The sequence below is a fragment of the Schistocerca piceifrons genome, chromosome 9, assembly GCF_021461385.2.
Source record: "Schistocerca piceifrons isolate TAMUIC-IGC-003096 chromosome 9, iqSchPice1.1, whole genome shotgun sequence".
Taxonomy (NCBI): domain Eukaryota; kingdom Metazoa; phylum Arthropoda; class Insecta; order Orthoptera; family Acrididae; genus Schistocerca; species Schistocerca piceifrons.
The window spans coordinates 61,986,074-61,998,895 of record NC_060146.1 but is presented as its reverse complement, the minus strand read 5'-3'; the positions used below and the strand labels follow the sequence as shown (position 1 = coordinate 61,998,895).

Sequence of the window (12,822 nt, the reverse complement as noted above, 5' to 3'; positions counted from 1 at the left end):
AAAGGAGGTATCATGAATGAAGTGGCCTAATTTGTCAGTGTATGAAGGGAGGCCATCCAACATATCTACAAGGTGTGGTGTACCTATTGCAGCCCTGTAACACATTGGTCATAAAAAGATACCAACAGACAGGTACTCTTGTCTCTAGCCAATGACAATCAGTTTCAAACAAGTCAGGAATGGCTACTGTCCTCCAATGCAGTTCCATCTCAGTTTACGAGTAAACATTGTGAAGGGAACTGCATGCAGTGGATATTTGGAATTGGGTACCTCACAGAAGGCCTTTGGTCATGATGAACATAAAGCTTGAAATCTTTACTGAAACAACCAAAACAGAACAATAACTGACTGAACTGACTGGACAGGTGTAATCTGGTCCAAAAAGTCACCATTTTGCCTCTTTTTCACACGATGCAGGGTGTCTAGCTCACCAATGCCCCTCTGGAGCATTTAATCTACATTGTGTAGTGAGTGTAATTCAGGCCAGAGATGACAGTGTGATGTTTTAGGGGTGTTTTTCATAACATGTCTTGGACCCACTCATCAGGCTACTGTGGACTTGATTGTGTATATTGTTTCAACATTCTTGGTTACAAAGTACTGCTCTTTGTTCATGACGAGCATGCTGTGGACACTGCCATTCATCAAGATGGCAACAGTTATGCTCACAGGGCTGCACACATACATTCCTGGTTTGATGAAAACTAAGGCACACTGTCGAAACTCAAATGGCCAACTCAGTCATCCAGTTGTAGTCCCATATAAAATGCCTGGGATTATTTGGAAGGGTGAAACATAGCAGTCAGCATCAAAAAGTGGCTCCGCCTGGATATGACATATGGTACCTGAAAGAGCTCATGGGTGCTCTTTCTTAACACACTGATGTCATTACCGGGGCCAGAGGACTCTTGGTGGTTAATTACCCACTTCATAATGATTGACCCTTGACTTTGAGCTCATATTCAATTTACATCAAATGGCAAATATGAATGTGTTGCACCTTGTTGGAATCGTGGAAATATCTACGTTTAGTTGGTGTGTGAATACTGCATTTTAGTTGCAAAGTGGGCTACATACATGATGATATTCAAGTGAAAGTTTGCTTTTTCGGTCATTTTTTGCTGATTGTCAACTTTTGGGAGTCATAGAAGTCACACTGTAACTGGGAGAAAAATTTCCTTTGCACAGTTTAAAGACACAACTATATGTAATTACAGTTAAATATTCATTGCTTTCCAACCAACCATTTTGTCCTAATAATGTTGGATGTACATTGCCACAGTTCAGATAATGTATAATAATATGTGTTAACATGTATCAATATGTATTAACAAGATGAACAGTGTAAATGCAAACTCTTTTGTTACCATACACAGCTGTTATGAATTTATGCATATAAATCTACATAAAGCACTAACATCTACATCTACTTCTACATCTACATCCATACTCCGCAAGCCACCTGACGGTGTGTGGCGGAGGGTACCTTGAATACCTCTATCAGTTCTCCCTTCTATTCTAGTCTCATATTGTTCATGAAAGAAAGATTGTCGGTATGCCTCTGTGTGGGCTCTAATCTCTATGATTTGATCCTCATGGTCTCTTCGCGAGATATACGTAGGAGGGGGCAATATACTGCTTGCCTCCTCAGTGAAGGTATGTTCTCGAAACTTCAACAAAAGCCCGTACCAAGCTACTGAGCGTCTCTCCTGCAGAGTCTTCCATTGGAGTTTATCTATCATCTCCGTAACGCTTTCATGATTACTAAACGATCCTGTAAAAAAGCGCGCTGCTCTCCGTTGGATCTTCTCTATCTCTTCTATCGACCCTTTCTGGTACGGATCCCACTCTGCTGAGCAGTATTCAAGCAGTGGGTGAACATGTGTACTGTAACCTACTTCTTTTACTTTCGGACTGCATTTCCTTAGGGTTCTTCCAATGAATCTCAGTCTGGCATCTGCTTTACCGACGATCAACTTTATATGATGATTCCATTTTAAATCACTCCTAATGCGTACTCCCAGATTATTTATGGAATTAACTGCTTCCAGTTGCTGACCTGCTATATTGTAGCTAAATGATAAAGGATCTTTCTTTCTATGTATTCGCAGCACATTACTCTTGTCTACATTGAGATTCAATTGCCATTCCCTGCACCATGCATCAATTTGTTGCAGATCCTCTTGCATTTCAGTACAATTTTCCATTGTTACAACCTCTCGATATACTACAGCATCATCTGCAAAAAGCCTCAGTGAACTTTCGATGTTATCCACAAGGTCATTTATATATATTGTGAATATCAACGGTCCTACAACACTCCCCTGTGGCACACCTGAAATCACTCTTACTTCGGAAAACTTCTCTCCATTGAGAATGACATGCTGCGTTCTGTTATCTAGGAACTCTTCAATCCAATCACCCTATTGGTCTGATAGTCCATATGCTCTTACTTTGTTCATTAAATGACTGTGGGGAACTGCATTGAACACCTTGCGGAAGTCACGAAACACGCATCTACCTGCGAACCCGTGTCTATGGCCCTCTGAGCCTCGTGGACGAATAGCGCGAGCTGGGTTTCACACGATCGTCTTTTTTGAAACCCATGCTGATTCCTACAGAGTAGATTTCTAGTCTCTAGAAAAGTCATTATACTAGAACATAATACTTGTTCCAAAATTCTACAACTGATCGACGTTAGATATATAGGTCTATAGTTCTGCACATCTGTTCAATGTCCCTTCTTGAAAACGGGGATGACCTGTGCCCTTTTCCAATCAACGCTATGCTCTTCTAGAGACCTACGGTACAGCAAGAAGGGGGGCAAGTTCCTTTGCGTACTCTGTGTAAAATCGAACTGCTGTCCCATCAGGTCCAGCGGCCTTTCCCCTTTTGAGCGATTTTAATTGTTTTTCTATCCCTCTGTCATCTATTTTGATACCTATCATTTTGTCATCTGTGTGACAATCTAGAGAAGGAACTACACTGCAGTCTTCCTCTGTGAAACAGCTTTGGAAAAAGACATTTAGTATTTCAGCTTTTAGTCTGTAATCCTCTGTTTCAGTACCATTTTGGTCGCAGAGTGTCTGGACATTTTGTTTTGATCCACCTACCGCTTTGACATAAGACCAAAATTTCGTAGGATTTTCTGGCAAGTCAGTACATAGAACTTTACTTTTAAATTCATTGAACGCCTCTCGCATAGCCCTCCTCACACTACATTTCGCTTCGCGTAATTTTTGTTTGTCTGCAAGGCTTTGGCTATGTTTGTTTGCTGTGGAGTTCCCTTTGCTTCCAGAGCAGTTTTCTAACTCAGTTGTTGTACCACGGTGGCTCTTTTCCATCTCTTATGATCTTGCTTGACACATACTCATCTAATGCATATTGTACGATGGTTTTGAACTTTGTCCACTGATCCTCAACACTATCTTTACTTAAAACAAAACTTTTGTGTTGAGCTGTCAAGTACTCTGAAATCTGCTTTTTGTCACTTTTGCTAAACAGAAAAATCTTCCTACCTTTTTTAATATTTCTTTTTACGGCTGAAATCATCGATGCAGTAACTGCTTTATGATTGCTGATTCCCTGTTCTGCGTTAACTGTTTCAAATAGTTTGGGTCTGTTTGTTACCAGAAGGTCTAATATGTTATCGCCATGAGTTGGTTCTCTGTTTAACTGCTCAAGGTAGTTTTCAGATAATGCACTTAAAAAAATTTCACTGGATTCTTTGTCCCTGCCACCCGTTATAAGTGTTTGAGTCTCCCAGTCTATATCTGGTAAATTAAAATCTCCACCCAGAACTATGACATGATTGGGAAATCTACTAAAAATATTTTCCAAATTTTCCTTCAGGTGGTCTGCCACAACAGCTGCTGAGCCAGGGGGCCTATAGAGACAGCCAATCACCATGTTTGAGCCTGCTTTAACCATGACCTTCACCCAAATTATTTCACATTTTGAATCTCTGTGAATTTCCTTCGATACTATTGTACTTTTTATTGCTATAAACATGCGTGCTCCTTCACTGTCCAGCCTGTCTCTGCGGTATACATTCCATTCCGAGTTTAGAATTTCATTACTGTTTACATCTGGTTTCAGCCAACTTTCTGTCCCTAGTACTATGTGGACATTGTGACTGTTTATTAATGAGAGCAGTTCTGAGGCCTTTCTATAGATGCTCCTGTAGTTTACTATTACCACATTAATATTGTTATTCCCTGTTGCGTTTTGCCTACTACTACCTTGTCGTGTCTCAGGAGGCTTCTTGTCGGGCCTAGGGAGGGAATTCTCTAACCTAGAAAACCCACATGTGCACTCAACACGTACTCTGCTACCCTTTTAGTCACTTCCTGCATGTAGTGCATGCCTGATCTATTCAGGGGGACCCTACATTTCTTCACCCGATAGTGGAGGTCGAGAAATTTGCAACCCAGATCTCCGCAGAATCGTCTGAACCTCTGGTTTAAGCCTTCCATTCGGCTCCAAACCAGAGGACTGCAATCGGTTCTGGGTGTGATACTACAAATAGTTAGTTCAGATTCCACCCTGCGAGCGAGGCTTTCTGCCTTCACCAACTCCGCCAACCACCTATATGAACTGAGGATGACCTCAGAACCCAGATGGCAGGAGTCATTGGTGCCGACATGAGCAGCAATTTGCAGTTAGGTGCACCCAGTGCTCTCTATCACTGCCGGCAGGGCCCCCTCCACATCTCGGATGAGACCCCCCAGCAAGCAGACAGAGTGAACACTGGCCTTCTTCCCCGACCTTTCCACTATTTCCCTAAGGGGCTCCATCACCCGCCTAAGATTGGAGCTCCCAATCACTAATAAACCCCTCCCCCCCGTGTTCCTGCTCGGACTTTGCTGAAGGAGCGGCCACACGTCCACTCACAGGCAGAGCGGGCAATGCCACACGGCCAGCCTCCACATTGACCCTCAGCCTCGTGCGCCGCGAACGCCGCTGAACCCGCCACTCCCCTTGGGAAGAGGGTGGCCCAGCTGCGCCCGATACCCGCGAAGGTGTCTCGGCAGCAGGGACTGTGGGTGAAGCATGTAACACCTGGGGTGTACCATGCGATGCAACAGACTCCCCACTGCCGCTACACTCTGAGGCAGCAGCCTGAAGACGGCTGACCGTGGCCATCAGCACGCACAGCTGTTCACGAACAGTGGCTAGCTTCTCCTGTGTCTGTACACAGCAGTCACACTTCCTATCCATCCTAAGAAATCAACAATTTACTGTAGAGAGTTAATCAACTTTTAACTAGACAGGTGATTCACTAAAGGCGGCTGATAGCTGACTAAACTGTGGTTACTAGACACTTCTTGCTGGAAGTTGTCACCAGCATCATCATCTTGAAGCATATATAGCCATAGGCTGGGTCTGTTTCTAACATAAACCTCACCATCTAACATAAACCTCACCATCTTGTCCTGTTTTCCCTCGATCTTTCTATGTTCACTCTGGTCCAGCCCTCACTTCATTTTTTCAGTACACTCCTGCTTACCTTTCAGCCATATAATCCTTGGTCTTCCCTCTTGGTCGTTTCCTTCACATCCGTATTTCATATGTAAATCATCATGGGAATTCTCTTTAAATGTACTAATATCACATGTTTAATTTATTTGCTTTTGCTTCCTTATGCGCCTCATTCTGGCATATGCCATGTCGCTGGACCTCTGAACAGTAGATTTCAATTTCATTGTTCACTGTTGTAATATTACCCTGTATGTTGCCCCATTTAAACTAAAATGATCGATTAAATAAAAGTAGACACTTCCACAATTCTGGCAAGGTGCAACATGACGTTTATCATGTGATGTAACCAGAATATGAGATCAAAGTCAAGAGTCAATCATTACGAAGTGGTTATATTAATAAAAACAATCAATTTTTGAAAATAAAATGTATCTGGATAAATAAAAAAATCTACTCACCAAGTGAAATATTATTCCATATAGATTATCCATGTTTAAAAACCAGTTAAACTATGGCTTATGGCTAGTATGTCTCAGCTGAGAGGAAAGAAAGAAAATTGATTATTGTGATATGACTGCCCCACCCCTCCTGCTCACCATTAATTTATCAGGAGCATTGTGGCACCATCTTCCTTCTCACATTCTCAGAGATTCTTTTTTAGTATGTTTTTATTTATTTTTATTTTATTTTTTTATGTTTGAGTAGCTGCCTCATTCTCAATCCCTCACCTCTCTTGTCCTCCCTCCCTTGAAGAGACCTACACTTCCTAAAGCTAGCAATACTATTTTATTCAGAATGAATCTATGACTCTGCAGCCAATTGTACATTGCTTTGAAACTCCCTGGCCAATTAAAACTGTTTGACAGACTGGGAGTCAGACCCAGAACTTTGCCTTTGCTGGTGATGGCTTTACTGACTGAGCTATCCAGCCGTGGCTTATAACCCAAGGTTCTGCACTCAAGTCCTGGTCTGACAAGACAGTTTTAATGTGTTCGAAGTTTTGAAACAGAGTACATTGTGCTAAAAATTGGAAGTATTAGTCTGAAAGTGACCTCTTGTCTAGACTGTGGCTTAGCCTTTCCTCAGAGATAGTTAGGAGTGCTGATCCTACAAGGTATGCAGGAGAACTTGTTGAAGTTTGGAAAGTCGGAAATAGGTTGAGACACACACTGAAATACACGTACTGATGTTTCACAGTAATATTTAGTTTATATTTTTTGTGAACTGGCTTGTGGTTTTCTAGGCCAGACAGCTTAAGACTGTTTTATTTTTTTATGTATGTTTGTGTTGGCTGTGCTAAGAGTTGCATCTTCTACAGGTTGGTACTGGCAAACACAAGTGTCTCTTTATGTACTTTACATATTTTTAAAGGGGATTTTCGTTCTTGCACAGTTAACTTTAAAAATTAAATTTAATATACTGCTAAGTTAGTAACATGCCCAGTAGATGATATTCACTATAAACATTATGATGTGAAACGGGTCATCTGGTAAACTTGGAAAACATTTTTTTTAACGTGTGGAAATTGTTTACGTGGCTGCATCTTGGCCATTTACTGTGTTTTTTCTGTATAAATATTAGCTTCATTGAACCATTATGCTATGGTATTCAAGACGTTAAAGAGAAACATTTTTAATCTACATACGAAAACACTTCTGCTACCTGTCAGATGTTTTACTTGCGCAGAAAGTTGTCAAAGAGTCTTATGGCTGTATAAGTCACCACTTTATACACTGAAAATCCAGGATAGAATGTAACAATATATTGTTACTTTACATACTGAAGTTAGAAACACTAGATGATAATGCAAATCATTTTTTCTTCTAGTGTTGTACTTGTGAAAATCTCAGCTACTTTTCATCTCAGACAGATTGTTGATAGCAAATTTTGAAAGTGAAAGTGAGTAAAAATACTATGTGGCTGTGGTAAATATTCCCAGCTGCTTCAAGAGATATTTCTTGTATTTGCCTTTGAAAATTCCTACAAAAGAAAAGTAATCTAAACTAATTATGTTAAGAGAATATGCCTACATATTTCTCACCTGTTTTGCAGCTACCACTACCCTCCAAGCATTCCACCGAGGAGGACTTGGGGCTGTGACTGCTACGTCCAGGACAAAACAGCGGTGTGCACATACAAGCTAAAGGATGACCACATACCTTCATGTGTGAGTTCGTCTGTCACTGCAGTGTTCATCCAGTCGAGGGAGGTGGACCGGCTGTCGGTTGACGCATTCAGGTTAGTGCTTATTTTGTAGTAGGTTGCTACCTGTATTCAGGCAACATGCTATCACTGAAAGTGGCCACTTTGACTGTAGTCTGGAATGGGTCCAGCCACCCTAATGGTCTCTGTACTTCATTCAGTCCCTGCCAAGCAGCATACTCATTCTTCATAAGGACGACAAGAATGATGACTTTTATACCTTATGCATCTGGTACTGTCAAAACACATACTTTTACTACTGTATTATGAGTAAATCTTATTTTAAAATTTGTCAACCTTCTTCTGCCTGAATGAGACAGTTAAGAAAAGTTACTCTTTGCTTCATTTATTGTCTACTCTCAATAAATAAACAAATAAAAATAAAAAAATAAATAAAAATAAAAAATAAAAAAATCACCCTGCTTCTTTCCTCCTTCATCGATTGTTGCGGTATACAATGAGAAAATGTGATAAATAATCATTAATATGAACTCATGTTAATAGTGCAGTGGGTTGTTGTAAAATAAAAATGATCTTTACACTCAGCATAAATTTAATGTTTAACATTGTACTGAACTTTTAGATAGGTATAACTGATTTATGTTGGATACTTACAGTTTCCACACAACTCAAGACAGTGAATTTGAATTCACAAGACATAGTGTGTGGGATGTGTCTAAGAGTAAGGAATCGGAGGATTATGAATACCACCAACTCTGTCTGAGCTCGACACATACTACATGCGGAAAAGGAAGCACGGAAAGTGAAGAAATGTATTCAGTACTTAGTGTCACTATCTGCTCGCCCCACAGAGGATAAGAAATTGAATGAATTAAAAAAGTACCAATATGGCACTAACTATGAGCAGGGAAGAAAACGTCTGAATAACAAGCTGTTTCAGACAGTAACAAAACAGTTCTAGGCATCTCCTGGCATATTTATTACGCAGTAATGAATACATATGTTATGCAAACAGCTCTGGTTGTCATCTGTCCCTGATTTCTTTTCCAAAGTTAACATTAGCCTTGGTCAGGTTGCATTTATTTTGCTCACCTGCTCTTGTAGTGTTACTCTTTCCTTCTCATGACACTGTCCTTATTTGGTGCATTTAAATTTAGCAGCCTGTTACAGTATTGGCCCTAGTACAGCTTCTTAATGCTTGGTGTTGTGAAACAAGCGACACGCCATGTCTTTGTGTAATACTCACTCACTGATCATAGTACTGAGTAACATTACTGAGCTACTTCACACATGCAATCCATAACATTTCTGTTCAGATTTAATTAAAAACTGCTAATTAATCAGTTGCTTCTGTCCTCAATGTGGATAGAAAAGTTTGCATCCAAATAATAGAACTTCCTTTTACACAGAAGTTCTAATGATGTTTTTTTTCTGTAGGATACTTACATAACAAGTAGTTTTGCTGATGAACTTTTCATGTCGTTTGACTGACAGATTAACTTTCTATTATATAGACAGGGTTGGTTTGGAGCATTGGCATAAAAGGATTTTCACTGATAATTTTCATCAAAATACATACACTCTATTTTTGAGTTCAAGACTGCAGAATGTGTATGCACACAGATATAGTGTCCACCTCTACTGAAAGAAGTTCCAATTGCAGTTGGCAATCTTTTATTTTAATTTCAAATACATTATCACAATGACAGAACACTGGCAGTTATCCGTATCAAAAGTAAGGTAGCTTTCCATTGTGTTCCCAGCATTTTGCTTTGTTGCTCTTTCTTCTGCTTAGAGTTGCTCAATGGAGTTTTTTTGCATGAGAACTCCCCCTTGCTGTTATACTGTTTATAATTTTACACTTCCCTTTAATTCTATGCTACTTACTCTAACTCTGTGTCCTTGTCCATATTTAAGTGCTCTGTCTTTACTTTTCTAGCTTTTTTGATCCATATTTCAATTTTGTGATATTGTATATTTGTTTTTGTATTACCTTCCTATTTGCTGTATATGTTCTCCCTAACTGTTATTACCAAGCGAGGTGGCACAGTGGTTAGACACTGGACTCGCATTCGGGAGGAAGACGGTTCAATCCCGTGTCCGGTCATCCTGATTTAGGTTTTCCGTGATTTCCCTAAATCGCTCCAGGCAAATGCCGGGTTGGTTCCTTTGAAAGGGCATGGCCGACTTCCTTCCCCATCCTTCCCTAATCCAATGAGACCGATGACCTCGCTGTCTGGCCAGCTTTCCCAAAACAACCCAACAACCCAACCACCCAACCCAACCTAACCGTTATTTCTGTCTTCCTTTCCAAATTCTTCACCTAACCTTTACCCTTATTGAGAAAATTGTTTGCTCTGCTCCCAAATGATCAGCTATTTCACAAATCTCCAGATCAAATAGGCCATGCAGAAATAAACTAGGCGTAAGGCATCTGCAATTATCATATTGTCACATTGAAACTACAATCAGTTGAAATCCGAAGCCAGGGTCGTCAGTGAAGTACAGATAACACTGAAAGCACGTTCATTACTGACATCAATGCACAGCCCCAGCAGGCCCGAACTTCTGTATGGAGAGAGCTGTTATTACAAGAAACATTGATTATTCCAGACTGCTTCTATGTTTACATACACTGAATATTTTAGAATAAACAAACATAAAATATTTTAAGAACTTTCTGGAAAAGATAAGTACTAAATAATAAACAGATGCTGGTGTTAGGATTTGAACTGGCAACCCGCAGCATGCCACACAGTGACTCCTAGCCACCATGCTACAATGCAGTAGTATAATATTTGTGATTCATATAAGGTTCTGCAATGTGCTTACATTCTATGTATGTAAAATAGGAGCAGTCTCTGCTGAGGCATGCACTTCATGATACACTATACTTGATTTAGGATTCTAAATGATATTATTGTTATTGTTTTATTTATTTACTTACACATTTAAACAAAGCTTTCAGGTCCCTTCTTGCATGTAACCAGACATCCTCAGTGAGTTAACATTACAGTATCTATATTACACGAGCAATAAATAATAGATAGTAATAAATACAGTAATTATAATAAACACACTAATTAAATCCATACACATTATGTAAGGGGATAAACGCATGCACGTGTGTGTGTGTGTGTGTGTGTGTGTGTGTGTGTGTGTGTGTGTGTGTGTGTGTGTGTGTGTGTGTGTGTGTGTGTGTGTGTGTCCTCAAGTACATCTTCCTTGCATAGACCCTCTATATAGTCCTGCCTCCTTTCTGAGTTCCCTTCCTTGCTTAGCACTGATTCTCCATCTGAGCTCTTGATATTCATACAGGTGGTTCTGTTTTCTACAAAGTCCACTTCAATTTTCCTGTAGTTGGCATCTATCTTACCCCTAGTGATATATGCTTCCACATCCCTACATTTGTCCTCCTTCCATTCCTGCTCAGCCATTTTGCACTTCCTGTTGATCTCATTTTTTAGACGTTTATATTCCCTTTTGCCTGCTTCATTTACTCCATTTTTATACTTTCTCTCTCCATCAATTAAATTCAATACCTATTCTGTTACCCAAGGATTTCTACTAGCCTCGTGTTTTTACCTACTTGATCCTCTGCTACCTTCACTATTTCTTCTCTCAAAGCTACCCATTTTTCTTCTTCTGCTGTATTCATTTCCCCTGTTCTTGTCAATCATACCCTAATGCTTCCTCTGAAACTCTCTACAACCTCTGGTTCTTTCAGTTTATCCAGGTCCCACCTCCTTAAATTTCTACCTTACTACAGTTCATAACCAATAAATTGTGGTCAGAGTCCACAACTGCCCCCCTGGAAATGTCTTACACTTTAAAATCTGGTTCCAGAATCACTGTCTTACCATTATATAATCTATCTGAAACCTTCCAGCATCTCCAGGTCCCTTCCCCATATACAACTCTCTTTCATGATTCTTAAACCAAGTGTTAGCTATGATTAAATTGTGCTCTGTGCAAAATTCTACTGGGCGACTTCCTCATTAATTCCTTTCCCCCCGTCCACATTCACGTACTACTTTTCCTTACCTTCCTTTTCCTACTATTGAATTCCAGTCCCATGGCTATTAAATTTTTGTCTCTCTTAACGATCTGAATAATTCCATTTACTTTATCATACATCTCTTCCTCATCTGTGGAGCTGGCTGGCATATAAACTTGTACTACAGTGGTGGGTGTGGACTTCATGTGTGTCTTGGCTACAATAATGTGTTCACTATGCTGTTCATAGTAGCTTATCTACAATCCTGTTTTTTTTTTTTTTTTTTAAATGCATCATTAAACTTACTCCTGCATTACCCTTATTTGATTTATAACACTGTATTCACTTGACAAGAAGTCCTGTTTCTACTGCCACTGAACTTCACTAATTCCCACCATATCTAACTTTAACCTATCCATTTCCCTTTTTAAATTTTCTAACCTTCCTGCCCGATTAAGTGATCTGACATTCCACGCTCCGATCCGTAGAATGCCAGTTTTCTTTCTCCTGATAACAACGTTCTCCTGAGTAGTCCCCGCCCGGAGATCTGAATGGGGGCTATTTTATCTCCGGAATATTTTACCCAAGAGAATGCCATCATCATTTAACCATACAGTAGAGCTGCATGACCTCGGGAAAAGTTACGGCTGTAGTTTCCCCTTGCTTTCAGCTGTTCGCAGTAGCAGCACAGCAAGGCCATTTTGGTTGATGTTATGAGACCAGGTCAGTCAATCATCCAGACTGTTGCCCCTGCAGCTACTGAAAAGGCTGCTGCCCCTCTTCAGGAACCATACATTTGTCTGGCCTCTCAACAGATACCCTCTGTTGTGGCTGCACATACGTCAAGGCTAACTGTATTGCTGAAGCATGCAGGGCTCCCCACCAATGGCAGGGTCCATAGTTCAAGAGGCGGGGGCAGGGGGGGGGGGGGGGGAGGGAGTGACATGACATCATAAACAGTAAGATGCATGAAAAAGTGCCGTGTCATGATGCATGGTGTTTAGATTTATTACTTCTGTGCTACTCACTCTATTTGCAATAAATTTTACAGACATTATCCACATATTCTCCACCCCACCATAAACAATGGATCTTGTCATTGGTGGGGTGCCTTGCATGCCTCAGTGATAGAGACAGCTGTATAGGTCCAACCATGTTAATAGTGTATCTGTTGAGAGGCC

At 40.4% G+C, this 12,822-nt stretch overlaps 1 protein-coding gene across 3 annotated transcripts in view; it reads left to right on the top strand.

The window, feature by feature from the left end:
• Positions 1–12,822, top strand: part of LOC124716897 — a 289,921-nt gene that overhangs the window by 242,738 nt on the left and 34,361 nt on the right. For all 3 annotated transcript variants that reach the window (XM_047243455.1, XM_047243453.1, XM_047243452.1), the window contains one exon: positions 7,534–7,719. In XM_047243455.1, coding sequence (XP_047099411.1) covers positions 7,534–7,719 — 186 coding nt within the window. The remainder of the gene's footprint in view (positions 1–7,533; positions 7,720–12,822) is intronic.